The following is a 27,724-nucleotide window of genomic DNA, read 5'->3' as shown; positions in this document are numbered from 1 at the left end:
GCCTCACACTGTGGAGAACTTGTCCAGCTGGTTTGTTTTTCATCCCGCGGCTATTTTCAGCTGCTCAGCCTAACAAGGTGAAATGGCTGAGATGCTTTCCTGCTCCCTGGGACTCTGCTGGGAGGAGGTATCCTGCTATCCTGCCATCCCACTGTCCCAGCTCATCCCAGCCAGCAGCTCTGCAGTACCTGGGGCTCTTGGCTGTGTTGGCAGCACTCAGGGTTTTGGAGGAGCCACCTGGGCTCTGCACAGGGAGCCCCAAATCCCAGCAGTGTCATGGCCCTGGTGCCCTCCTGAGAAGCTGAGATTGGGAATATGGGAGGATCAGGACAAAGTCAAATCCCAGCAGTGTCATGGCCCTGGTGCCCTCCTGAGAAGCTGAGATTGGGAATATGGGAGGATCAGGACAAAGCTGAGCTCTGTGTGGGAGAAGCAGCAGGAAAGGCAGGGATCAGCACGGGCCTGCTGTGCCCACAGGGCCGTGGGATGTGCTGCTCCTGGGTCCTGCCAGGAGCACTGGGACTGGGCTGGAGGTTGCCTGAGATGTGGAAAAGGGACATTTCAGCCCAGCTCATCTTACTCCCACTGACAATGTGTAGTGGGTTCATTCTCGTGATTCCTTTGGGGTTGGGAGAAACCCCAGCTGCTGTTCACTCAGGGCACTGGAATTGTTAAACCAAACCCAAGTCTTGCTCTATGGTTCAAGCTCAGGTGGCTTCTTCAGCCTGTTTGGTATCTGCCAAACACCTGTGCAGGGAATGTCACTTCCAACTCCTTGGAGTTCCTCATGGGCTCTGGATGTTCAGCCTCGTGGTGCTGTGGGCTGTGGAAGCACCACGAACCACGTGTTCCTGTTCCCGAGGCAGGAGTAAGTGCAGAGATCTCATTGCTGTGCAGAAGTCACCTGGCAGAGCAGGGACTGGAGAGCCTCTCCAAGGGCAGCATGGTGGCACATCATTCCCAGGAAGGCTGGGGCTTCACTGACACCTGGGAGTAAATCCAGCACCTTCTGTCCTAGAGAAACAAGGGAATTTGTGTTGGAAAGGAGGAGGAAGATGGCTTTATTGTTCACTAGAGTCTTTGTGTGAGCACTGGGGGAAATACTCATGCAGGCTTTGGTGCCCAAGGTGAGAAAGGGCTGGGTTTACTGGGGAGTATCCTGGAATTATTTTGGTTGGGAAAGCCCTTGCAGAGTTCAGCTAAGCCATGTCCCCAAGTGCCACATCCACAGGGCTGTTAAATCCCTCCAGGGATGCGATTCCATCCCTGCCCTGGCAGCCTGGGCTGCTTGCAATTGGTTTGGACAAGAATTTTCAGGGAAGCTGCAGGGAATTTCCCTGTTTGCAGCAGAGGAGGGAGGAAAGCTCCTTTTCCCCTTGATGCTGCTGCTGGAAAGAATATTTTCTGCCTGGAGGGTACAGAGTGTTTTTTTCCTGAATAAATGAGATATTAAAGAAGATCCAGAGGAGTCTGGGCTTGTCCTCCTGAGTCACCTGGGTGTTTGAGTTGGGATTTGGCAGGGAGCTTCCCTGGTAGCCAGAGTTATGCCTTTGGTAAACACAGTCCTTCAGCGTGCCTGTGGCTGGTGCTGAACGCCGAGTCAGCGCAGCCCCGCAGAAATAACCCAGAATTTCACACTCTGGCAGGAGTTTTGCAGCCCAACACACCCAAGTGTTGCTGCTCAGACCCCAGGGCTGCTGCTTCTCCGGTCCTGGAAGAGCTGCAAGGAGTTAGCCCTGAACAATGAGTTGAAAGAGTCAGATTTGGGTGAATGCAGACCTCTCTGGAGATGGTTTGGTTTGCTGGTGCCTCCTTGGCTCTGGGAGTGGATGGGGTTAGGAGGGATTTATCTGTGGCCTAACGATGGCTAAACTTAGTCCTGTGTGTTCTGGCTGGGCACAGAAGTGCTGCAGAGGTGACACTTCTGTTCTTGGGAAAGAAACGCCACCAGTACAGCCAGTGGCTGTCCTGTGCTGGTACTGGGCAGGAGAATTGACAGAGGAAAACTCAGGTTCCTTTTTTGGGTTTTGGGGATTTTTCTCAGATCAGCTGATGAAGCCTGAAGATACAAGACTTACATGAAAAAGTAACATTTATTTTTCCTTACAAACGTTTTTTTCTCTCCAAATGAAGTGTCCAAAACTCTGGGCAAATAAAGTTTGCAGCCAGGTTATCAGGGAGTGGGATTGGCTGGGATGGGCTCTGAACTCCTTCAGCAGGAATAGCAGCTCCGGCCCCAAAACCCCCTTCCCTGGGCTGACCCCAGAGCAGAGCTGCTCCAGTTCGGGGGTCCCCTCACAGGAAAGACCTGGAGCTGCTGGAGAGAGCAGGAGAGAGAAAAGGAGGGGAGGGGGCAAAGCAGGGGAGAGAGATTCTGTGGAAAAGGGAAACGCAGCCTGGGAGCCTTCAGCTGTGGCTGATCACTGCACCCCGGGCTTGGTGCTTGGCCATGGCGTGGCAGTGCCCACCTGGGCTGGCAGCTCTGCTGTTCCTGGCTGGCTGCTCACCCTTAAACCCTCCTTGCCCCAGCCCCGAGCTGCAGAGCTGGGCCGTGGGGCATGGCAATTTCACTTCTTGTTTGCAAACACACTCTCCCTGCAGCTCAGGATGGTGGCCCCAGCAGACAGCAGCGTGTGCACGTGGTGGCCACCGGGCTGCTGGCTCGGGCCCATCGGAGGAGGCCACAGAGATGCTTGGAGAGCTGGAGCCCCTCTGCAGCCAGGCTGGGAGAGCTGGGAATGTTCAACCTGGAGAGGAGAAGCTCCAGGGAGAGCTCAGAGCCCTGGCAGGGCCTGGAGGGGCTCCAGGAGAGCTGCAGAGGGACTGGGGACAAGGATGGAGGGACAGGAGCCAGGGAATGGCTCCCTACTGCCAGAGGGCAGGGCTGGGTGGGAGATTGGGAATTGGGAATTGTTCCCTGGCAGGGTGGGCAGGGCTGGGATGGAATTCCCAGAACAGCTGGGGCTGCCCCTGGATCCCTGGCAGTGCCCAAGGCCAGGTTGGACACTGGGGCTGGAGCAGCCTGGGACAGTGGGAGGTGTCCCTGCCATAGCAGGGGTGGCACTGGATGGATTTCAGCCCAGGTGCGTTTTTTAAGAATTTAACTTCTAAGCTGTTCATGACAATAATAATGTTCTATTAAGTTTCATTTTGTTGTGTTTTTTTTGTTTTTTTGAGTAAAGAAAATATTTTACTTTTAATTTTCACACAGAAAGCTGCTGTTTCCTCAAGTTTGGTGGTTAATGTCATGCAGAAAGTCTTGGTCCCTCCCACATGTGCTTGGGAACAAGAATCTTTTCAAATAAGTCAAGGCCACTTTGTGTGTTTGACATCTCGGAGGCAGCCTCAGCTGGCTGGAAGCTGTGCTGCTCTGTAATTAACTCTGCTAAACGAAGTGTTGTGTGTCCATGGCAGCCACGGGCACTGCGCTGCGTTCCTGGGGTGGTCCCCAGCCCTTCCCCGCTGCTGTTTGCTGCAGCCTGGTGCCTGTCCTGTGCTCTGTGAGGGGGCTGCGAGTTCTGAGGCTGCTGTGGGTGAGAGCTGTTGGTGCCAGGGCACTGCTCCCCTGGGGAATATTCCCCGTGTGGCGTGCCCAGCCGCAGGAGGGGGATCTGTCAGGGTCAGCTGGTGAGACCCCAGCAACGTGAAAGTCCTTGTTTCCCTAGCCCAGCAGCCACAGGAGAGGTCTGGGGTACATGAAGTCGAGTTTTCAAGGTTATTTCTCCTTATCTATAATATTTTCTCTCTGGCCTGCCGAGGTCCGCCTAGTCCAGAAGCCATGGCAGCCTGGCCGGCGTCTCGGGCAGTTTTTATTACCTTTTATATCAAACGTTACATATCGTCTGTTTATAACAATGCACCAATATCTAACATCTATGTTGGACATTATGTCTCCATCCCAAGCCAATAGAAAAGCATCACCATCACACCATGACGTGGAGTGCAAGAAGAAAGAAAAGGCTAGGACATGCCCAAATTCTTCCATCTTGTACCCCTGAATTACATTCTAAAAGTCCCCAAAATTCTACTTTTCCACCCTGTGTCAATTCACCTGTCCCACTACTCAAACCCTTGGCTTGTAATTTCTCATACAGAATTGTCAGTTTTTTCCATGGGCTAAAATCAAAGCCACAGGTGTTGACTTCTTGTCAGGTCTTTGAGCCCCCTGCCAGGGTCTAGAGCCAGCCAGGGCAGCCAGAGGGATGTGCTGGACTCCGACAGGATCCCAGAGCTTCGTCCATGGCTCTGAGCACCCTCAGCTCTTGGTTTGTGTTTCGTGCTCTGAGCACCCTCAGCTCTTGGTTTGTGTTTTGAGGCTGTGTGCCCTGAGCACCCTCAGCTCTTGGTTTGTGCTGTGTGCCCTGAGCCCCCTCAGCTCTTGGTTTGTGTTTTGTGCCCTGAGCCCCCTCAGCTCTTGGTTTGTGCCCTGAGCCCCCTCAGCTCTTGGTTTGTGCTGTGTGCCCTGAGCACCCTCAGCTCTTGGTTTGTGCTGTGTGCCCTGAGCACCCTCAGCTCTTGGTTTGTGTTTCGTGCTCTGAGCACCCTCAGATCTTGGTTTGTGTTTTGAGGCTGTGTGCCCTAAGCACCCTCAGCTCTTGGTTTGTGCTGTGTGCTCTGAGCACCCTCAGCTCTTGGTTTGTGCTGTGTGCCCTGAGCACCCTCAGCTCTTGGTTTGTGTTTTGAGGCTGTGTGCCCTAAGCATCCTCAGCTCTTGGTTTGTGCTTTGTGCCCTGAGCACCCTCAGCTCTTGGTTTGTGTTTTGAGGCTGTGTGCCCTGAGCACCCTCAGCTCTTGGTTTGTGTTTTGTGCCCTGAGCACCCTCAGATCTTGGTTTGTGTTTTGAGGCTGTGTGCCCTAAGCACCCTCAGCTCTTGGTTTGTGTTTCATGCCCTGAGCATCCCCAGCTCTTGCTTTGTGCTCTGTGAGGCTGTGGCAGGGCCGTGAGGGGAGGCAGAGCCCAGAGCGGGCCCGCAGCTCTGCTGGGCTCGGCTGCCGTTCACAGAGCTCCCACCTTGTGCCCCTGTGTGCCCGCAGGATTTATGGAGCCCTGAGGCAGGAGCCCGAGGAGGAATTTATTTGTTTGCCCTGGGAGCACGGGTCCCTGCGGCTCCGAGGCCTGGGCCGTTCCCTTCCCCTCCCGGTGATTTATCCCCTCAGTGAAGCTCCGGGGGACATTTCCTTAGCGGGTCATGGCTCTGGGAGGATCTGCTCGTTCAGCCGCGGGCCTGGCTCCCTGGCAGGGTCCTGGCTCCCCCTCGGGCTGGGGACAGGGGACAGGGATCGCGGGGTCTGTGGGGACGGCAGCAGGGTGGCATCGGGGCGTGCCGTGGGTCTGGGGTGGGTGGAAGCGGCACCTGAGCCCACAGCCCTGAGGGGCACTAAAGGTGTGTGTGCAGGTTCCTGGTGCAAGGGATCGATTAGGAATTCTTGGGAATTAGGAATTGTTCCCTAGAAAGGTGCTGAGGCCCTGGCACAGGGTGCCCAGAGCAGCTGTGGCTGCCCCTGGATCCCTGGCAGTGCCCAAGGCCAGGCTGGACACTGGGGCTGGACACAGGGACAGTGGGAGGTGTCCCTGCCATGGCAGGGGTGGCACTGGGTGAGCTCTGAGGTCCCTCCCAACCCAAACCAGTCTGGGATTCCATGGCTTGGCTGTCCCAATCTGACTCCCAGTGGCTGGGGTTTGGAAAACTGCCCCTCTCCTGCCTCAACTTCCCCTAAAACCGGCTCCTCTCCGCACAGGGCTCAGAGCAAGGGCATGCTCCAAACCTTGTAAGGCCTCTCCAGCTGCTGGGGGAAGGCACAGCTAATCCAGGGTTTAGGAATGATGGGGAAAAGGTGAGCTGCCCTTCTCGGGGGGAGCCCCAGATCTGCTCTAATTTGAGGAGTTTCTGGGCATTCTACACTCAGTGTTCCCAGGTGACTCTGGGCAGTCTCAGGGAGAGTTTAGCACAGGCAGAGGAGCAGCAGCTGTGGGGTGGCACTGGAGCTGGGCTCAGGAAAGGTTTGGGGGTTTCCTTCCTTGGGTTTTTGCTTACACAACATCAGTTTAAAGTGCTGAACTGCAACAGGGGTTGCATCACGCCAGAGCTCTTCCCTGTGTGCTGAGGATGAAGAGTATGTTGTCCAAGGAGTTCCCAGCTTGTCTCTTGAAGCATCTTTATTACTGCAAAGGCCCTGAAGGATTTTGGAAAATCTATGTTCAGGGAAAGAGCATCTGAGGTTTGAGATCACTCTGAAATCCCTGCTGTTCCTAAAGCACAAGTGGCCATGTGTCTCCTGGTCCCCAGGGAAGCCAGGTGTGGGAGCTGCCTCTCCCTGTGGATTTTTCAGACCAAGGGTGAGGTTTCAGGAGCTGCTGAGCTGATGGAATCACCACTTGTGATCTCTGGAGAGCATTCCCTCCATCCCGACATCCCTCCTTTCCTCTTCCTCTGCTCCCTTCTTCTCTCCTTCCCTCTTGACAGCACAAGAGGGAACGGCCCCAGGCTGGGCCAGGGCAGGCTCAGCTGGGACAGCAGCAGCAATTTCCCCATGGAAAGGGTGCTCAGGCCCTGGCAGGGGCTGCCCAGGGAGCTTTGCAGTGCCCATCCCTGCAGGTGTCCCCTGGAGGTGGCACTGAGTGCTCTGGGCTGGGGACAAGGTGGGCATGGGGCCCAGCTGGGACTCCCTGGGCTGGGAGGGCTTTGCCAGCCCCAGGGATTTGGGATTCTCTTCTGATTTTGGCAGCTCCTGCTCTCACCCCCAGGTTTCATGGCCTAGAGGTGACACCTCACGTTTTGTGTCACCTTTTGCTGCCCCAGCACTGCCAGGACCCTGCTGGGATGAGGAGCCTCAGGGTTCCAGTGCTGCTCTTGGTGTGTATCTGTTCTGGAAAGTTCCTCTTTCCCTGATCACCCTCAGAAAACAGCCACTTTAGGAGAGGTGTTTTTTATCCGACGAGTGAGTCTCCCCACTGTCTCATCCAAAAGTAGCATTTCCATCTTCCAGAGTAGCAAAGCATAAAATTCCCAATTTAATCGTGGTTCCACAGTGACTCATTTCAAGACTTTCTTTTTAAATTGTTTTTTTAGTAACAACCTTTTCAGTGAGGCAGCTCCAGGCAGGCAGGGCTCCTTCACTGCTGGCACGGTGCCACTCAGAGCTGGGGGGGCTTCTCATTTTCCTATTGGATTAACAACCAGCAGCTCTCACTTTGGGGCAGAAGGTTTAGAATTCAGGAACACCTGCCTTGTAGCAGCATATTTGGGATCATTGCTCTTTGCCCATCCTATCCATGAATGATTTTTTTCTACCTGCGGGAGCACCTGGGGCTGGGCCAGGCCAGCTCAGGCTGCAATCAGGGAAAGGCTCTTCCCCAGAGGTGCTGGCACTGCCCAGGGAATGGGCACGGCCCCGAGGCTGCCAGAGCTCCAGGAGCCTTTGGCCAGCGCTGCCAGGGATGCCCAGGGTGGGGTTGGTGGGTCTGGGCAGGGCAGGGCTGGCACTGGGGGATCCCTGGGGGTCCCTTCAGCTCAGGATATTCTGGGATTCTCTCATTCTCCTGGCCCTGATATAACCCAAAGTGCTCGTGTGTGGCTGGCAAGGAAGGGAAAATACTTTATACTGCTGTTTTCCTAGTGAGAATGATCTTTGCCTGCTAGAACGAGGATTTGTTTTCATTTGTGCTGCTGGTGCTGCCCCTAAATTGCTGCTTTTCACACTCTGCCACCCCGTGTGCTGCCTGGTGTCCCCTGGCAGTGACTGGGCTTGGGGAAAGGAAGTACCTGGGGCTCGGGGTGATCCTTTGCAGTGACACTCAGTGGAAAAGAGATGTGTGGGGTTTTCTGGGAAGGTCTTTCTCCTCCCCACGTGTGAGTGGAGGTCAGGATTCCCCCTCGGGAGCGGTGTGAGCACTCTCCTGCAGCCTGTCCTGCAGAGAGATGTCACTTTATTCCCCATTCACCTCTAAACCCGTGTCCTGCCATGTCACTGAGCTTGTCCCATGTGAGATCTGATAGCATTCCATGGCTGAGGCACTGCCCAGGCACATCCAGGATCTTCTCCTTACTGCAGGATTCCCAACTGTGGCCGTTTGTGCCTGGAACCGAGCAGGTCTGTGAGCACCAAGCATAACAGAACTTGGCTTTTTTGTGGACTTGTGTTATTCACAAGCTCCTTCCTTCCTCCTCCTGCTCCTTTCCTCACCCTTCTTCCCATGCCTTTGGCTTTCCCTTCCTCCTTGTGCCAGGATCTACATCTGCCCTGGGTCCCCTTTTGCTGCTGTCCTGATCCTTGTAAGGAGGGAATACAGGAGAGTGGCTTTGCTTGATTTGGGGAAGCAGAGGATAACGGGATCCCTGGGAAGGGTTTGTATTCCCAGAGAAGACAAGGTGGTGGCTGCAGGCTGTTGTTGAGGTTGGATAATTGAGGGTAGGGTTAGGGATTTCCTGTAGGACAGGCAGCACCTGGCCCTGGCAGGGCCTTGCCCTCTTGGAGTCCTGTTCTTCCGTGGAAGGGAAGGACTTTGCTGGGAAAGGCACGAGCTGGCTGCAGCAGGGTGGGTGGTTTGGGAGCAGCTCTTTCCTTCTGGCTGGGGGAAAGGCAGATTGTGCAGCATGTGCCACGGCCAAGGCAGAGGCTGTTGTCACCCTGTTTCCTGCTCTGCAGGGTTCCTGTGAACATGGGAATCATCAGTTCTTGGTGAGATAAATAAGGCTGGAACTGGGAGAAGCTGTCCTTGTACGGCAGCATGGGAATGGTGCGTCTTCCCTTGGATTAATTATGAGAGTGTGTCTGGGAAGGGCTCAGGGCAGTCCTCGGAGCCTGGGCTGCTGGGGAGGAGGAGGAAGAGGCCAGGAAATGCAGGGAAGAGCCCTTCTGAAGGTCCACATTGCTCCCAGGACTGTGGGCTCCCTGAGCCATCCTGTGAGGCTGTGAAGGTGAGACAGCACTGGGCTGTGAGCCTGGATTTTGGGTTAGCTCTGAGCTCTCCATCCTGAGCCTCCAGCTTGGAATGGACATGGAGCTGTGGGAACAAGTCCAAAGGAGGCCACGGAGAGGCTCCAAGAGCTGCAGCCAGGCTGGGAGAGCTGGGGAGGAGAAGGCTCCAGGGAGAGCTCAGAGCCCTGCCAGGGCCTGGAGGGGCTCCAGGAGAGCTGCAGAGGGACTGGGGACAAGGATGGAGGGACAGGAGCCAGGGAATGGCTCCCTACTGCCAGAGGTCAGGGCTGGGTGGGGCTTGGAGCAGCCTGGGACAGGGGAAGGCAACCCTGCCATGGCAGGGTTGGCAGTGGATGGGCTTTGAGGTCCCTCCCAACATGAGCCTTTCTGCCATTCTATGATTTCTCACCAAATTCTGACAGCAAGAGAGGAATTTTGTACTTTTGTTACCTTGTCAGAGCTACCAAATTTTTTTGCTTCTGTATCTCACTCTCTTCCTGCTTCAGGTGTTCTTTGCCATGGGTGTCACAGACCTGGTGCCCAGAGCCGGCCCTGGGAAGTGGGGATGGATCTCCTGGCTCAGGGCTGGCAGGATGGAACAGCAGCAATGGTGTGGGCTTTTCTTTAACTTCTAAGCTTTCTTTGGCATCTTCAATTTTTCAGGCAGGGATGAGTCACTCATCCATTATGTGGTTCCCTGACTTTCAGATTTCTCTTTCACTCCATGATTATGAGTTTGGATCCCAGTGTGCAGCAGCCGGCGCTCGGTGCCGTGGGCTGGGGCTGCCTGGAGCGGTGACTCACGGCTGGGACGGGGGCTCAGAGGCTCTTGGATTCCTTCCCACCCCTCACTGGGACTCTTTCAGAGTACACTGAACAGAAGCTGGGGCTGCTCCTGCATCCCTGGAAGTGTCCAGGGCTGGGCTGGACACTGGGGCTGGAGCAGCCTGGGACAGTGGGAGGTTTCAGGTTCTTCCCAACCCAAACCATTTTGGGATTCTGTGAAAATCACCGGAGAGCTGTTGTGGGCCATGGGATAATCCTGTCTCTTTGCAGAGTGGAAATGTTGATCCTGGGTCCCTGGAGCAGGTGCCACAGGATTCCAGTCCTGTGGATTCCTCTGGTGCACAGCACTGCCAGGGCTCTGCAGAGCATTCCCAGCACATGGAATCACAGAGTCCTGCAGTGGACTGAGCTGGCAGGAACCAAAAAGCTCATCTGGTGCCACCCCCTGCCATGGGCAGGACACCTTCCACTATCCCAGATTGCTCCAGATCCCATCCTTGGGCACTTCCAGGGATCCAGGAGCAACCACAGATTTCTGGGCCACGGCCTCACCCATCTCAGAGGGAAGAACTTCCCCCAGTCTCCAGTGTAACTCTCCTCTCTTCGTTTGAAACCATTTCCCATGTCCTGTTAGTGTCTGCCCGTGTAAAAAGTCTCCCATCAGTGTTGGATGGCCCTGGCTGTGGCTGCAGTTCAGATGATTCCGTTTCGTTCCCCACAGTGGGGCAGGAATGTGTCAGCAGTCAGATGACGTGGTTTATGGTTATGAAGTAACCCAATCTCCAGTTATTTCAGCTCCTTAGAACTTCCCTGCCCACGGGATATTTTGGCTGTGCTGCTCCTCAGAGAAGGCCGTGACGTGGTATTTTGGAGCTGCCCGTGGGCAGAGCCGCTGTGCCTGGCAGGGTGGTACCAGAACAACCTGTGTTATCTTGTTTTTTCAGCCCAGGAGAAATGTCCCACAGGCCTTGGGCTGAGGGAAGCACGCACACACAGAGATCTCTCTGGAAGGAAATGGGTGAAGTTGGCACTTGGAGGCTGGAGCACCCAAGCCAGGGTGCCCAGATCTGCTCTGGGGAGGTTTGGGAGGCACAGCGAGGCTGGAGTCATTCCCAAAAGCCCTGCTGGACACGGCCTGCTTGTTCCCAGATAGTGGGTGGTGTGTTGGGACAGCAGGAGGGGTGGGCACTGCCAGGACAGGCAGCTCCTGGGGTGGGATGGGTGCATGTGTTCCCACTCCAACAGAAACCAGCCTTGTTTTTGGGGGGCTGTGTGTGATTTGGGGGTGTGTGTTGTGTAATGGGGTGGAAAGAGTGAAGCACTTGATGAAAAGTAGGGTGACAGAGTTCTGGTGGAGGAACTGGGTGGAAGCCGGGGTGAAAGGGCTTTGCTGCTACAGGGAAGGGAAGATGGAGGATGTCTGGAAGCAAAGGGATGACATTAAATCAGTAAATTGGTGCATGGAGAGGATGAAAAAGGCTGATTGCACTTGGTGGTGAGAGAATTGATGGTAGTAAATAAATGCTAAGCGTGTGCCAAGGAGAGGAGCCCATTTGGGGAAGGAATTTTAAGGTTTTGATTGACTGTAAGTTCATGACTGTACAATAACCTCCGTTGGCTGCTTAATTCCTTCCTGTGGCTGTGTTCAGCTTGGTGGTGCCGGAAGGCTCCGTGGATTGCACAGGGCTTCCTCCTGCATCTGTGTGACCCTGGGTGGCTTTGTCATGCTGATCCTGAGACTCCCAGAACAGAGACAGCTTTGGCCCCCGGAGCTGGGTACAGCCTGGTTCTCTGGGCAGGTATTAAATGGTTTGTGAGCATTTAGGGTTGGCCCTTGCAGCAGAGACACCCGAGGGCGTTGGTACTTCTTTAAAAGTCTCTGGGAGATCAAACGGTCCAACCTCTGCTTGGATTTACATTTTTTCTAGACTGTTTAATCTGAATTGGGTACAAGGGTTTGGGTTTTTGCTGCTGAAACTTCCACAGTCACTGAAGGTTGGAGCAACCTGGGGCTGGCACTGGATGGGCTTTAAGGTCCCTCCCACCCCCGACCAGTGTGGGATTCCATGAAGTGGAAAACTGAGTGCAGTGAGTCCCTGTTGAACTGCTCCAGACCCTGCTGTCCCAAGGGTGATGGGAACCCAGGAGCAAGAGCACAGGAGTAATTCCCTGGTGAGCAGATACTTGAGTGCTCTCCTTCGTTTGCTCTGAGCAAACTCCACTCAGCTGCCAGGTCCTACATCCCAAAACTGCTGGGAGGGTCACTCCAGGAGTTTCCACACTAAAAGGGAGGAACATGGATGAGGTCCATTTTGGTCATGGAGCAGGCTGATTTGGGCTGGAGGGACCTCACAGGCCACCCAGTGCCACCCCTGCCATGGCAGGGACACCTCCCACTGTGCCAGGCTGCTCCAGCCCCAGTGTCCAACCTGGCCTTGGGCACTGCCAGGGATCCAGGGCAGCCCCAGCTGCTCTGGGAATTCCATCCCAGCCCTGCCCACCCTGCCAGGGAACAATTCCCAATTCCCAATCTCCCATCCAGCCCTGCCCTCTGGGTTGCTGCCTGCCCAGAGCAAGACTCATGCCCTGGCTCTGCACCTCCCAGGGAAAGAGTTTGCCAGGGAAAGTAGGTCGAAAGGTACAGGAGAATGAGCATGTGCTAAAATCCTGATTCTGTTTGATAAATCCTTTTTTTTTTTTTTTTTTTTACAAAAAGGATTTATATGTGAATTTCCCACGTGTTCGTGGCCAAGTGTGGTGCATTACAGCTGGAGTCTGACAGTTCTCTCTGTGGTAAATAAGCTGTACAGTGTCAGCTTGAAGTATAGCAGTATAACACCACTCCGAGGGCTTTCCTGACAGTGGGAATGGCTGGAGACTCTGGTAGCTCCACCAGGCTCTGATGTTTGGGAACCAGAGCTGCAAGCCCAGGATTATTACTGTGCCCTTTTAGCCTTGCTCTCTGTGCTGCTGCTGTGCAGCCTTTCAAGATATCCCAGGGTTCCACTTGCTATTCCTTACCCCTCCAGAGGGAATGGAAATCTCTGGACACATCCCTCACAGCCTTTGTTAGAATTCCTGAAGTTGTCCTTGGCATTTTTTAGTTGAAACCCAGAGTTTCAGGGGAGGAACCCTGAGCACGGAAGTTCAGCCGAGCCCTTGTTTACATGGGTGAAATATGTAAACAGTTCTTTTTCCCCAAATATAGGGCTTTTTTCCTTGGCTGCCCTCCCGGTGTTTATAAAAGCCAGTTATGTAAATGACAATTGTAATAATTAAGCTGCTGTTCAGTGCTGTCCCTAGGGCTGCTGCTGCTGCAGAGCTCGAGCTGCAAGGAGCATGGGGCATTATTGGAGATAATGGGACCTCGAAGGAGGAAATCAAGGGAAATTAAACAAACAAAATCCTCGTTAGAGAGAATCTCCCATGAGAAAGGAAAGGTCTGGAATGAAGTGATGTCGCAGGGGAGCTCTGGAGATCGTCCTGTCCAGCCTGCCCAGGCAGAGCTGCTGGTCCAGGGCCGTGTCCCGTTGAGTTTTGGGTGGCCCCGTGCTGGAGGCTCCCCAGCTTCTCTGGGTGGCTTGTGCCAGCCAGGACTACCCTCAGACTCATCTTTGTAATCTGTTACAAAACCAACCCCAGCTGCCTTCCGTGCTCGGTGAAAATGGCTTCAGATTGCACTGGGGAGGTTCAGGATGGATACTGGGAAGAATTCCTTAGTGGAAGGTGTTGTCCAGCCCTGGCACAGGTGGAGTCACTTCCCTGGATGGATTTCACAGATGCAACACTTGGGGACGTGGTCAGTGGTGGCCTTAGCAGTGCTGGGGACAACAGCTGGACTCGATGGTGGCCAAGGACTTTTTCAGGCTCGGTAACTCAGTGAAATTCCAGCTCTGCTTTAGCACATGGGCCTCAGTGTCCTTTGATGATCTGGGTGGTGGCACCTTTGGAGTGGCAGCAGGACCCCCTGAACAGAGGCTGCAGAGTGCCTTTGGTGGGGACAGCAGGCCTGAGGAGTGAGGGATGGAGGGGGCCAGCAGGAGGGATGGGAGAGCAGAGGGAGGGATGGGAGAGTGCCAGGAGGGATGGAAGGGGCAGGAGGAGGGATGGGAGGGTCGGCAATGGGATGGAAGGGGCAGCAGGAGGGGTATGGGGGCAGCAGGAGGGATGGGAAGCTGGCCCGTTTTGGGGTGCCCGGTTAATGGCCCATCAAGGACACCCTTTGGGAGGGAGGGGACTCTGTTCTGCAGATGCAGCCTGTGAGTGATGGTGGGGAGATAACGAGCAGGCTGGAGGCACCAAAGAGATGGAGACAGAAGGTTCCCCATGGCTCAGAGGGGTGGAGTGGTGGTGCTCCTCAGGACTCCAGGAGTCACAGCCCTGGGTTGGACCAGGCAGCAGGTGTCTCTTGGGGAAGCTGCTGGAGCAAACATCAGGGCTGGACGTTCTGGAGAGGGAGATTTACTGAAAGCCAATTTGGCATTCATTTTAAAGCTTTTGTTCCGTGAAGGTGTTGGGATAGCCTGCTTGAAGTACCCAGGCTTGTCAGGACAGGACTTGGAGCAGCCTGGGGCAGTGGAAGGTGTGGATGATATTTAAGGCCCCTTCCCACACAAAGGACGATTCTGTGCTATGATCTTTAGGTTTAATCTTCCATCAGTCTTAGGCAAAGTGGCTGATGCTGGTCTTTGTTGCTTCATTTGGGTATTCCTGCAGCTGCAGCCCGTGGAGATAACAGAGGAAGGGAGATAGCAGGGAGGGGGCAATGAGGAGCCCATCGTGGCTGCTGAAATGTTGGGACCATTCTGTTACCACTTCAGGGTTGTCTGCTGATTAAATCACTTGTGTCCCATATTCAGGCTCTTTTTGGTCTTGATGAAAGCACCAAATTCCTCCCGGGCTTGGTTTGATTGCTGTTGATGGTGCAGTTGATTATCAGCACCTGGCAGCTCTTTAAAGCCTTGTTTTATTGCTCTTGCTGCTGCTCCCAGACAATCTTCATTCCTGGCATTTGTGTTGCAAATACCCAGGGGTTGTCCTTGGGGTGGCAGGAAATCTCTCCCAGTCCTTCATCCCTTCAGGTCTCTTTCCCTGGTTGAACCCCTCGGGCTGACATGAGCCAGGGCTCAGGAGCTCCGTGGTCAGGAGGGGGTTAATCTGAATGAACCCACTTTTACAATAACACGACCTTCCCTTCCTAAGATCCAAACTTTGCTACAGCGTTGCCACGTTCTTCCCTGCAACAACAACAAGCACAGGCTCGGAACAAGATAACCATGTAATATTTTGGGAGATATAGTTTAGCCTGGCTTCATTTTTCCTTCTGGAGTCGTGTCCAAGGGCAGCACAAACACAGAGACCATCTTGTGTCCCTGCTCGCTGCCTCGGAGATAACAGGAGCAGCCAGCACAGAAAGGCCCAGCCAAAGTTCTGAGCCACGAGAGAGCTCCTGCAGGGTAGGAGAGGAGCCCCGAATCTCTCCAAATCAGCCTCAGGGCATCCAGTGTTCTTCCAGACCCATGTGGTTTGGGTGTCCCTTCAGGAGTGGCCTGGGGGAGTGGAGAGCCCTGGGGAAGGTTCCCAGTTCACCCATGGTTTGGTCACCAGCTCCCCATGCCACACGGACAGACGTGAGTTAGCATGGACTGACCTTCTGAGGCTTGGGAAGAGCAGGACACCAGCCCTGCCTCTGCAGGAGGCTGCATCATTGCCAGGCCATCTTGCCAGTGGGGAGCATTCCCTTGTCCCCAGTCCCTCTCCAGTTCTCCTGACCCCCCTTTAGGCCCTGGAAGGGGCTCTCGGGTATCTCTTCTGCAGGTGAACACCCCCAGCTCTCCCAGCCCTGTGAACTCCGTGGCTGTGGCGTGGTCCCAGCTCTGCAGCCTGCCCATGTCCCTCAGGATTCCCCATCCCTGGCTCTGGTGTCACCCCCTGGCAGTGCCATGGCAGGGCTGGATCAGCCCGGTTTGGTGCTCGCATGGGCGCGGGCACGCAGCAAAATGTAAAGTGTTAGTCTTAGAAAGTAGAAAATGATGTGAAAAGCAGCCAGAAGGGCCTGTTCCATAATCAGGAAGAGGGAAGGGTTTTAATTGCCATGTTTTATAAACACACAGCTCTTCCTCCCCAAACGCCCCGGCTGCACGTGGTGCCAACACCAACAGCCTCCAAGGGAGACGTGGAGCTGGGGCTGTGGGCAGGAGCCAGCCCTTGCTGGAGAGCTGGGCTGAGAGGGGCACCCTGCCCTGCCCTGCTGGAGAGCTGGGCTGAGAGGGGCACCCTGCCCTGCCCTGCTGGAGAGCTGGGCTGAGAGGGGCACCCTGCCCTGCCCTGCCCTGCTGGAGAGCTGGGCTGAGAGGGGCACCCTGCCCTGCCCTGCCCTGCTGGAGAGCTGGGCTGAGAGGGGCACCCTGCCCTGCCCTGCCCTGCTGGAGAGCTGGGCTGAGAGGGGTGCCCTGCCCTGCCCTGCTGGAGAGCTGGGCTGAGAGGGGCACCCTGCCCTGCCCTGCTGGAGAGCTGGGCTGAGAGGGGCACCCTGCCCTGCCCTGCTGGAGAGCTGGGCTGAGAGGGGCACCCTGCCCTGCCCATCGTGGCTTTCACAGCCCAGGCAGCTGCAGGGGCATGCCAAGGGTCAGTGCTGCTGGGGTTGCTGCTGCTCCTGATGTGCTGCAGGGGTCAATGCTGCAGGGGTCAGTGCTGCAGGGGTCAGTGCTGCAGGAGTCAATGCTGCAGGGGTCAATGCTGCAGGGGTTTGGTGCTGCAGGGGTCGGTGCTGCAGGGGTCAATGCTGCAGGGGTCAATGCTGCAGGGGTCAATGCTGCAGGGGTCGGTGCTGCAGGGGTCAATGCTGCAGGGGTCAATGCTGCAGGGGTCAATGCTGCAGGGGTCGGTGCTGCAGGGGTCAATGCTGCAGGGGTCAATGCTGCAGGGGTCGGTGCTGCAGGGGTCGGTGCTGCAGGGGTCGATGCTGCAGGGGTCAATGCTGCAGGGGTCGGTGCTACAGGGGTCAGTGCTGCAGGGGTCAATGCTGCAGGGGTCGGTGCTGCAGGGGTCAATGCTGCAGGGGTCAATGCTGCAGGGGTCGGTGCTGCAGGGGTCAATGCTGCAGGGGTCGATGCTGCAGGGGTCGGTGCTGCAGGGGTCAATGCTGCAGGGGTCAATGCTGCAGGGGTTTGGTGCTGCAGGGGTCAGTGCTGCAGGGGTCGGTGCTGCAGGGGTCAATGCTGCAGGGGTCGGTGCTGCAGGGGTCAATGCTGCAGGGGTCGATGCTGCAGGGGTCGGTGCTCATCCTGACATGCTGCTGTTCTCCCCAGCAGAGTTCTGCCGCATCGACAAGGCGCTGTGCCACGACGAGGACGAGCAGCTCAGCTTCGAGGCCGTGCGCAACATCCACAAGCAGATGGACGACGACGCCAACGGCAACGTGGACGTGGAGGAGAGCGACGAGGTCAGTGCGGGGCCTTGAGCTGCTGGAACGGAGCTGGATGGAGCTGGGAGGAAGAAAGAGGATATCTGTTGAAGGGCAGCACCAGAGCCACAGTCCTGGCTCTGCGCAGATGGCTCCAACATGGGCAAAAGGGCTTGGTCGGGAGATCTCACATTTTTATTAGTCCATTTGCATACAGGAGTCAACTCGCCAGTTAATAGCTTCAAATGATGAAGTTTCATCCTCCTTGCTCACTTGCCTGTCCTCCTCTTTTCACGTTGTTTGAGCTTTGGGGCTGAGGTTTGAAGAGATTGTCCTTGAGTCTCCAGCTGGAATAGGATTGTTTTGTCTTCCCCACGCTGTGAAAAGATCCTAGTAACACTTAATATAAAACTAAAAGCTGCACACACCAAAACAGAACAGAGACTCTTAAAAGCCAAGGTATCAGCAGGGCCTTGTCCAGCCCGGTGCTGGGGCTGCTCTCACAGTCAGGCTGCTGTGGCTGGGGATACAGTTGGGCTTGGTGCCTCCTCCTCAGCACAGAGGAAGCCATGTGTCACCTTGTGGTGTCTCAGCACTGTCACCAGTGCTGCCTGGGGCTTCTCCTCACTGCTGGGGGTTTGGAGCCACTTCACTGTTCTCAGAGCAGCTGTGGCTGCTCCATCCCTGGCAGTGCCCAAGGCCAGGTTGGATGAGGCTTGGAGCAACCTGGGATAGTGGCAGGTGGTGGGATTAAATGAGCTTTAATGTCCCTCCTAAGCCAAATCATTCCATGATTTTATGTTTACTGCATTCTTCCACCAGCCAAGTAAAGCAGTTTCAATCTGTATGCTCACTGCAGAAAAAGGAGCAGCTTTCTGTTGTGTCAGCTTGGACACTTTAGCTGATAAAGGATTGAAGAGAAAGAAAGTTGTTATTTGTTTACACAAGCAGGGCTGGAAATAAGAGTCTGCTGGAAAAGGGAAAGCTCTTTGTTTGCAGTGTTGCCTCAGTTGTGGTGGGTGCTCGTTGGAAGTGAGGAATTCTGTCTTCTATGGAGAACTGGCAGCTAAACAGGAAAGTCAGAGTGTTGGAAGCTGGGAGGAAGCATGTGGGTGCTGCCACTCATGGGTAGCTCTGCAGTCCCAGGTCACAGAACCCCAGCCTGGTTTGGCTGGAAGAGATCTCAAATCCCACCCAGTGCCACCCCTGCCATGGCAGGGACACCTCCCACTGTGCCAGGCTGCTCCAGCCCCAGTGTCCAACCTGGCCCTGGGCACTGCCAGGGATCCAGGGGCAGCCACAGCTGCTGTTCCAAATCCAGCAGTGTCCCTCTGGAGCAGTGACAGTCCCCAGGGACTCAGCACAGGCCCCTGCTGCCAGGAGCTGCTGGTTTTGGGTGGCTGTTCCCAGCTCGCAGGGCTGTTCCCTCTGCCTCAGTGCCACTTGACTGAGTAATGAAAACAATTGAAAAGCTTCCAGTTGCATTTCCTCCACCACTGGAGGTGTTTCCCTGGAGGCAGCTCCCTGCACTGGCTGGAGCTGCAGCTCAGCCTCTTCCCAGGAACTGGGGCAGCCCAGTTCAGCCCAAGTGTGCTGCTCCCTGGCATTAAATGAGGAATAAGCCTCTTGTCCTTAGGGCTGGGCAGAGCTGGCAATTTTGTGTCTCTGAGCAAATCTTGCCCCCACTCACACTGGAGTCATTGAGAGCTCCTGGTGCAAAACACTGCTGGGAACGTGTGCTGAGAGCTTTGGCACAGAGACACTGCCAGGGTGGGGTATTCCATGGGTTTTTCCAACAGCCCCAAATCACTGCCTTGGTGCTCTTACAGCCACTCCCCAAACCCCTCTGAGCTGGAGCTGAGCAGTGCTGAGCCCTGGCAGGGCTGCTCCTGCTCCCAGCACCTCTGCTCTGCTTCTGGGAGGGCAGCAGGGCTGGAAGAGGATGTGGAGCACAAGAGAGGCTGAGCCTGGAGCAAAGGAGGCTCAGGGGGACCTTGTGGCTCTCACAGCTCCTGCCAGGAGGGGACAGCCAGGGGAACAGGGACAGGAGGAGAGGGGAAGGCCTTAATTGAACCAGGGGAATTTCAGCTTGGATATTGGGAGAATTCCTCCTGGAAAGGGCTGTCCAGCCTGAGTGAGGCACAGGGGCACAATCCCAATCCCTTTCCTGCTGGGATCAGCCCAGGGCACGGGGATTTCAGGTCTCCCAGTGCTCGTGGCCAGGGCCTGTGGAGCTTCTCCCACCAATGCCCAGCTCCTGCTCCCCAGGGCTGCTCCCAGCCCCTTCTCCCAGGCTGTTGGTGCTGGGATTGCCCTGAGCCAGAGCACTCAGGCTGTTGTCTGTACAGTTGGACTCCATGATTTTGGATGTCTTTTCCAACCTCGGTGATTCCCTGTCCCTGGATTCCAGCCATGCAGTTGCTGCTTTACCTCTGCTAAGCTTTGATTGAAGTTGCATTAAGTTCACCTGTTAATAAGCTCTGGAACCACTCAGTGAGGCATTGCAGGAATTTCCCTCTCTGAGCTGGCTCCTGCTGTGTTCTCCCTGTCAAGGTTATCACTCTCCCCCACATGGACCCTGCAGTCAGGTTTAACTCTGAGCTGTGGGGGGACAGCTGCAGGGGGATTATTGGGAAGAATGCAGGAGGCTCAAATTTAAACCTTTTATGGGGTTCATGGACTTCCAGGATGGTCTGGGTTGGGAGGGACTTTAAACGCATCCAGTTCCACCACCTGCCACGGGCAGAGACACCTTCCATTATCCCAGGTTGCTCTAAGCCCAGTCCAGCCTTGGATTGGAACACTTCCAGGGGTGGGCATTTTCCTGGTTGATTGGGAACTTTATATTTTCCTTTATTATTTTGGCCCCTGCCCTTTGGGGGTAAGTGATGGGAGTATTTCGTTTGGACTGAAACCCCTGCCTGGGCAGAAGGGGACACAAAGACAAGACAAGTATTTTTAAAATAAATTATGGGTGGAGTTTTGTCTACAGCTTCACGCTGTCCATAAATCATCCTTGCAGTTTTCCTGCTGGGAAGTGAATTTTCAATGAAGTGGCCTCGATTAAAGTGAAAGAACTGTCCCTCATGGGGAAATCTTCTAATGAGGGATCTATTCCTGTCTCCATGCTCACAGCAAAGGCAGCTCCGGCTCTTTGGGGTGTGGGTGCCCGTGCCAGGGCGCTGGGATGCTGCCAGCCTGGTTTCCTCAGGAAGCATGGTTTGTGTTGCTGCTCAGTGTCTCTGTGCCTCTTCCCAGGGCCGGGTCCTGCTGCCTGGGTCACTGGGCAGGGAGAGCCTTGGGGACAGGAGCTGTCTGTGCCTCTGGTGGGGCTGGGAGCAGCTGGGGAAGCTGGGGAGCTCAGCGAGCCCCGGCACGGGGCCGGGCCTGGCCGTGGCTCAGCGCAGCGGGAGGGAGGGAGGTGGCACACATCCAGGGATGTGGGAGGGATGGGAAGCTTTGAAAAATCACTTCAGTAGCTGGAGCTTCTGCAGATAAAAACACCACAGAACAGAGTTCAGGGAGTGGTTGGACAGTGCTCTCAGGCACAAGGTGGGATTGCTGGGGCTGTGCAGAGCCAGGACTTGGACTTGATGATCCTTTTGGGTCCCTTCCAACTCAGGAGATGCTGTGATTCTATGGGAAATAAATCCTCCAGAAAATCCCATTTTGTGGATCTGCTCATTTCTGAGTGTGCCTTCAGCCAGCAAGTTTGTCCCCAGTCCCTCTGCAGCTCTCCTGGAGCCCCTCCAGGCCCTGGCAGGGCTCTGAGCTCTCCCTGGAGCTTCTCCTCTCCAGGTGAGCCCCCCCAGCTCTGCCATCCTGGCTCCAGAGGGGCTCCAGCCCTGCAGCAGCTCCGGGGCCTCCTCTGGGCTCTCCAGCAGCTCCAGGTTCTCCTACTGTTGGAGGCCCCAGAACTCAAAGATTAGCATTCCCAGGCTGAGTGTTGCCACTCAGCTGATCCCAGCTCCTCCTGGGGTTTGTAGCAGTGGTTCTGGTCCTGTTGCTTTTGGCTGGTTTGACCAGGGGTTGTCTTTCCCTGAACTTGGTGTGGATTCTCAGGTTTGACTGTTTCCTTGTGGGTTCACAGCCTGGCTGAGGCTGGGGTGTCTGGATGGGACCTTGGAGATGGTCTGTGTGGGACCTTGGCAATGGTCTGGTCCTCCCTCTGTCCAGGGCTTGGAGCTTTGGGTGTCTCCAGGCCCGGGGTCAGGGGGATCTTTAACACTTGGCAGCGCTGCTTTCAGTGGTTTGCAGGTGGCTCAGTGCTGTGCACCGTGCTTCCTGTGCCTGGGACAGTGCAAGGTGCCCCTGTCCATGGCAGAGCTGGGACTGGGTGGACTTTAAGGTCCTTCCCAACCCACACCAGTCTGGGCTTCTGTGATTTGGTCTTTTCCCCAGAAGGTACTGGTGGAAAATGTGCTTTAAGGTCTCTGGGCTTTGGTGGGCCCAGCCCAGCTACCCAGCCCCATCCTGCATCCCCTCCCTGCTCATTTTTTGGGACATCCCCCAGCCCAGCCCTGTCCCCTCCGCCGAGCCCTCGGGTTTGTTTTGGGTGCCGTGAGCCCGAGGGAAGCTGAGGAGGGAAGCTGAGGGATCACTTTTCCTGTCTCTGCTCCCGAGCTAAATTTACAGAGCAGCAGCTGACGTGCTGGGCGCTGGGGCAGGGCCGGTGACGCCGGTGGTGACACCAGTGACACTGCCGGTGGTGACACCGGTGACATTGCCGCCCTCTGGCACGGTCACGGCGGCACCCACGGGGGCACGGCGCCCCTCGGGATCGGCACAGCGGAGCCCCGAGGCTCAGCCCCTGCTGGAAGCACAGAGTTCCCAAATTCTCCCATTTTCCTGCCCTTTTCCTGCCCTCTGGCAGAGCCCTGGGCTGGAGCTGCCTCGGCAGCAGCTGCGCTGCCCTGCAGGGAGCTGGAATCTGGAGCTGCCCAGACCTTCTCGGTGCCCTGCCTGGTGTTAAAGCACCATCTCCAGACCTGAGGGTGTTTGCTGGGTCTGGGTATCGCCTCTTGCACAGGGAGCAGCCCAAGGATGGAGCTGCCTGTGGGGATTGTGTCCTGGGGGTGGGAACGTGGAGTTATCCTCGAGCTTGGTTCCATCTGTTGGGCGTGGCGTGTGAGTGCTTCTCTGTCTGCTGCTGGATTTCACAGCCTGGTTTGGGTTGGGAAGCACCTCACAGCTCCTCTTCCATGGAATCATGGAATGGTTTGGTTTAGGAGGGATTTCAAAGCCCACCCAGTGCCTCCCCTGCCATGGCAGGGACACCTCCCACTGTGCCAGGCTGCTCCAGCCCCAGTGTCCAACCTGGAACTGGGCACTGCCAGGGATCCAGGGCAGCCCCAGCTGCTCTGGGCTCCCACTGAGCTAGGATACATGGATTTATCTATATTTTTCAATGGAACTGCCTCCCCTCCTGCCCATGGCATTTGTTCCAGCTTGGATTTGAAGGTGCAGGTCAAATCCAATAATAATTTTTGGGTTCTTACTCCGTTGACACAAAGCTGGTTCCATTGTGCCACTTAGGTGAATTTTTGGTATTGCTGTAATTCAAAGAAAAGTCTGGAATCCCAAGACCAAAGGTTCTAATTGATTATCCCTTCTCTGTATTAAAATGAATTTAATGTATTTACTTACTGAATATGTCCTAGCTGGTCTCCCCAGGAACAGAAATATTCAGGGGTACTGCAGGGAATATACTTAATATCTGTATAAAAGATACATGTGTTTATCTTATATATCTAATATATCCATTATGGGTTTTAATTCATATTTATTACGACTTCCCCATCAAAATTCTTACTATTCAGAATTTTTTTTATGCTCCTCATCTCCCTAAAAGATGAACCAAAGTTAATCCTGCTGTTAATTCCTCTCCTAGTTCTTGAGGGAAGACTTGAATTACCATGACCCAGCAGTCAAGCACAGCACTTTCCATGGAGAGGACAAGCTCATCAGTGTGGAAGATCTCTGGAAGGCCTGGAAAACATCCGAAGGTAAAAAAAGGGCAAAAAGCCAAGAAATCCTTTCCCAAGAGTGCCAAAGAGTTGGGATTTCAGATGCCCTGGGCAGAGTGTGCAGCTCTCAGGAGGAATGTGGTGCTTTTTTCCTCCCTTGGACCAGGCCTTGTACTCTTCCAGCTCCCTGTTGGAGGTGTGGATTCCCAGGATTTCCTTGGAGTTGGTCCTTCCAAACTGTTCCTGCTGCACCTGAGGGTGGCCACCAAAGGATCAGTTCTTGTTTTGTTCCTCTGCCCTAGAAATGTGTTAAATACAGCCAAATTCCAGGTTCTTCAAGCACCCGGTTCCAGATGAGTTGTAATGGGGTGATAACATCCTCAATATTCAGTAGAGCTGCTTGGGAGCTTTCCTGCAGGTTGTGTTTTCCTTAGGAAAAACGCTTGGAACATGAAAAGCTCCTTCACATTGAAAAGAAGGGAGAGTAAAATGCAGGAAGTGACATAAGTCCAGTCCATATAGAAATAACTTGTAGCTGTTCCAAAATGCTGTTATTCATCCCAGCACCCAGGGAGGTGGTGGCAGTTCAGCCTCTGCTGAGAAACTTCCTGAAACTTGGGAATCTTGAAACAAACTTTTCAGATTGGCAAGTGCTTCCCCAGTGCTTTCTGTGTGAAAAGTTCTGTGGTAGTTCCACTGAAATTATTAATCCAATTCATTTCAGTGCTCCTCAGCTCTAAAAGAGGAGTACTACCTACATCCACTCCTTGAGATACTGGATATTAATCTTCTAATCAGTTCACAGCCATAGCAGTTTCGGTTTCTCACTTGTGTCCTGTTTGTATTTGACTTTTCTGTATTAGCCCTTCAGTTCCTCTGGTGGGGTGTGCTCTGTGTTCCCAGAGCTGTGGAGGCAGCTGCAGGGAGTGCAGCAGTCCCCAGTCCCAGGGGCACTGAGTGGACACTGAGAGCAGCATTTGCAGCCAGGACTGGAAACAGTGGGGCTGTGCATGAGGAGAGAGGGCTCCAGGCAGAGCTCAGAGCCCTGGCAGGGCTCCAGGAGAGCTGCAGAGGGACTGGGGACAAGGATGGAGGGACAGGAGCCAGGGAATGGCTCCCACTGCCAGAGGGCAGGGCTGGGTGGGAGATTGGGAATTGGGAATTGTTCCCTGGCAGGGTGGGCAGGGCTGGGATGGAATTCCCAGATTCCCCTGGATCCCTGGCAGTGCCCAAGGCCAGGTTGGACACTGGGGCTGGAGCAGCCTGGGACAGTGGGAGGTGCCCCTGCCATGGCTGGGGTGGCACTGGGTGGGCTCTGGGTCCCTCCCAACCCAAAGCAGTCTCTGTGATATCCATGTCATGATTCCAGAGCTGTGTATCCCAGACCAGACGCTCTCCCATGGAGCTGGACAAGGATGTGTTGAAAATTCTTGTCCAGATCACTTTAGAAGTGACACAATTGCCCAGGACAGGGATGGAAACACATCCTGGGGGGATGTCACAGCTCTGTGGATGTGGCACTGGGGAACACGGTCAGTGCTGGGGATGGTTGGAGTCTGTGGGCTCAGAGGGATTTTCCAGCCTCAGTGATTCCATGACTCTGAGTCCCTTTGCCTCCTGTGTGCAAGGAGTGCTTTGTGTAAGAAATATTTACCCCATTGCAGGGCTGTTTACACACGGCTTTGCCTGGAGTGTATTCTGCTGTCAGCTGGGAAAGGGTAGAAATCATTAGGGGATGGAGGAGGACATGCCCTGATACTTGCCAGGCCTCCTAATTACTGAGCTATCCTGGCTCTGTCCCTGCCCCTGGCACACCACGGACATCCACGTCCCTGGCAGGGCTGCCGTGGCACAGTGCTGGACTGACTCCTGCTCTTGTTTTCCCTTTCATCATCTTGTGGATCTGGCTGATAGAATAAGTGACTGCTTTCTGAAGGGGGCTCTGATGTCATGGAACTACAGGAGTTTGGGTTGGAGGGACCTCAGAGCCCACCCAGTGCCACGCCTGCCAGCAGGGACAGCTCCCACTGTGCCAGGCTGCTCCAGCCCCAGTGTCCAGCCTGGCCTGGAACACTTCCAGGGAAATTTGAAGCCTAATTTTGGAGTTTGAACTGAAGTGGTGAATCAGGCTTGTAGGAAAGGTCTGCTCCTTCCTGTGGGTGTGAAGGGCACTTCCATCCCACAGCCTGTGTGCCTGGGCCTGTGTCATTTGTTTCCAAGCCATTGCTCTTCGTCCCTTCCATTGCTGCTGTCCCTGGTCACACGTGGAAAGGAGAAAGATATTTCTGCCCTTTAATTCTGACAGAATTTAAAGGCTGTGATGCTGTTACAAGGTGCTGGGTCTGAGGGATGGCACCTGGGCGAGCCTGGCCCTGCCAGAGCCGTGGAAGCAGTGCCAGATCAGCCCTTGGGCTGAGGAGGCAGGGCAGGGCCCTGCTCATCTCGGTGCCTGTGGTTCTCAGGGACTTCTTCCCACGACAAGCACGGCTGCATGTGGAAGTGAGAGCAGCCATGGGCTCGGGGGAGGCAGGGCCAGCAGTGCTGCTGGCTGGGCACGTGGCACACGCCCTGTGGCACGGTGCTGGTGGTGCCAGCACGCAGGGCCCGAGGCTTCTCCCACCCTTCCATCGTGGCATCCCGCGGGTGCCCGCAGCCACAGGAGTCCCCCAGGGTGTGGGGCACGAGCAGGACTGCGGAGCTCCCCGCAGCCAGGGCAGGCTGGTGGCTTCATCTGTGCCAGCCTGCAGCTGGATCACCGTGCCAGCGTCCTGGGGATGGATGGCACCTTTCTCTGGGGCCTTGCTGTCCTTGCTCAGAGCTGGGCTCTGCCTCTGCTCCCTCATCTCCCTCAGCTTCAGCCACTCAGTTAGCTCTGAGCTCCATCCCTGAGCTCACTGATCCCTGCCAGATCCTCATCCTTGCCAGATCCCTCATCTGTCATTTCTCTGAGCTCCACCTCCCTCATTTCTCTCAGCTCCCTCAGGTTTGTGAGCTCCCTCAGCTTCCTCATCTTCATCTTTCTCCACTTCATCAGCTCAGTCAGCTCTCTGAGCTCACCCATCGCTCTCATCTCCCCCATCTGTCACAGCTCCATCTCCTTCATCTCTCCCAGATCTCCCATCTCATTTCCTGAGCTCCATCTCCTTCATCTCTCCCAGATCTCCCATCTCATTTCCTGAGCTCCATCTCCTTCATCTCTCCCAGGTCTCCCATCTCATTTCCTGAGCTCCATCTCCCTCATCTCACCCAGATCTCTCCTCTCATTTCTCTGAGCTCCATCTCGCTCATCTCTCCCAGATCTCCCATCTCATTTCTCAGCTCCATCTCCCTGATCTCTCTCAGCTTCCTCACGTCCCCCAGCTCCCTCATCTCTCCCCGGTCACCCATCCCTCCTCTCCCTCACCCTCAGCTCCCCGTGGGAGGCATTGGGCTGTCTGGAGCTTGGGAAGATGTTTCTGTGCTCGTGGGCCCAGTCAGGGTGAGCATTGCAGCAGGACAGGGCCAGGGGATGATAAATTCAAGTGTAACAAAGCCCCTGACCAATAAACACATCTGAGGTGTCCCAGGCCAGGCTGGACACTGGGGCTGGAGCAGCCTGGCACAGTGGGAGGTGTCCCTGCCATGGCAGGGGTGGCACTGGGTGGGATTTAGGGTCCCTCCCAACCCAAACCAGTCTGGGATTCTGGGACTGTGTTTGCCTTCAGAGCATTGCTGTAAGTACAGCACAACAAAGTGGCAAAGGCAGGAGCGTGATTTCCTAAGGTTTCATAATTTATGGCTCTGGAACTGCATGACAGCTCCAAAAATAATCCACAGGTGCCCAGGGGAGGAGGTTAAGGAGCAAAGTTCACCAGGTTCACTGGGGCTGCAGCTCCTGCTCCACCTCCTCCCACAGATCCTTTCCCAAGCTGCTTCCGATGGTTTTTCCCGGCATTTCTCCCTATGTGCTTTTCTTAGTCAGAGCTCAGAGGGAATCCCAGAATCCCAGACTGGTTTGGGTTGGGAGGGACCTCAGAGCCCACCCAGTGCCACCCCTGCCATGGCAGGGACACCTCCCACTGTGCCAGGCTGCTCCAGCCCCAGTGTCCAACCTGGCCTTGGGCACTGCCAGGGATCCAGGGCAGCCCCAGCTGCTCTGGGCACCCTGTGCCATGGGTCTGGAGCAGGGGGTGAGGATCTGGGGGCTGCCCTCAGAATCCAGGACCTTTGGGCATGTGCTGAGGATGAGCATTCCCTGTTGGGAGTATGGAGGCAGCAGGATCAGCTGGCTGATAGAAATCCCAGGGATCCCAGCTGTCACCTGCACTGCTTTGGGTGTTGGCCCTGCCAGGCTGCCCTGCCCGAGCCCTGCTGGTGCCATGGCCAGAGGTGGAGCCTCCTCTGCTCCTCTATCTGATGGCCTCGTTGCATGTTTTAATTTGGGGAACTGGGAGCACAGGGGCAAACAGCCCTGGGAGAGGGGTGTGTTGTCACAGGGAAAGCTCCAGGCAGATGTTCCCGTGCCATGTGGGGTCTGTGGGGGCTCAGGGGCAGCAGAACCTCAGGAGTTCCCTAGTCTGGGCAAAAATGGTCCCACGAGGGGGAGGCTGAGGTCCTGCAGGGCTGCCTGGAGTGTCCCACTGCCAGAGGGCAGGGCTGGGTGGGAGAC

At 55.4% G+C, this 27,724-nt stretch overlaps 1 protein-coding gene across 16 annotated transcripts in view; it reads left to right on the top strand.

Moving 5' to 3' along the window:
* Nucleotides 1–27,724, top strand: part of STIM1 (stromal interaction molecule 1) — a 75,554-nt gene that overhangs the window by 10,101 nt on the left and 37,729 nt on the right. For 11 of the 16 annotated variants that reach the window (XM_085587774.1, XM_085587790.1, XM_085587822.1 and 8 more), the window contains 2 exons: nucleotides 17,016–17,149; nucleotides 23,001–23,115. In XM_085587774.1, the coding sequence (XP_085443900.1) occupies nucleotides 17,016–17,149; nucleotides 23,001–23,115 (249 nt within the window). The remainder of the gene's footprint in view (nucleotides 1–17,015; nucleotides 17,150–23,000; nucleotides 23,116–27,724) is intronic. The other 5 variants (XM_085587782.1, XM_085587846.1, XM_085587813.1 and 2 more) reach the window with 1 other exon arrangement.

The sequence above is a fragment of the Lonchura striata genome, chromosome 1 (genome assembly GCF_050655825.1).
Source record: "Lonchura striata isolate lonStrDom1 chromosome 1, ASM5065582v1, whole genome shotgun sequence".
In the NCBI taxonomy this organism is placed as follows: Eukaryota; Metazoa; Chordata; class Aves; order Passeriformes; family Estrildidae; genus Lonchura; species Lonchura striata.
This window is presented reverse-complemented; position numbering and strand designations above follow the sequence as displayed.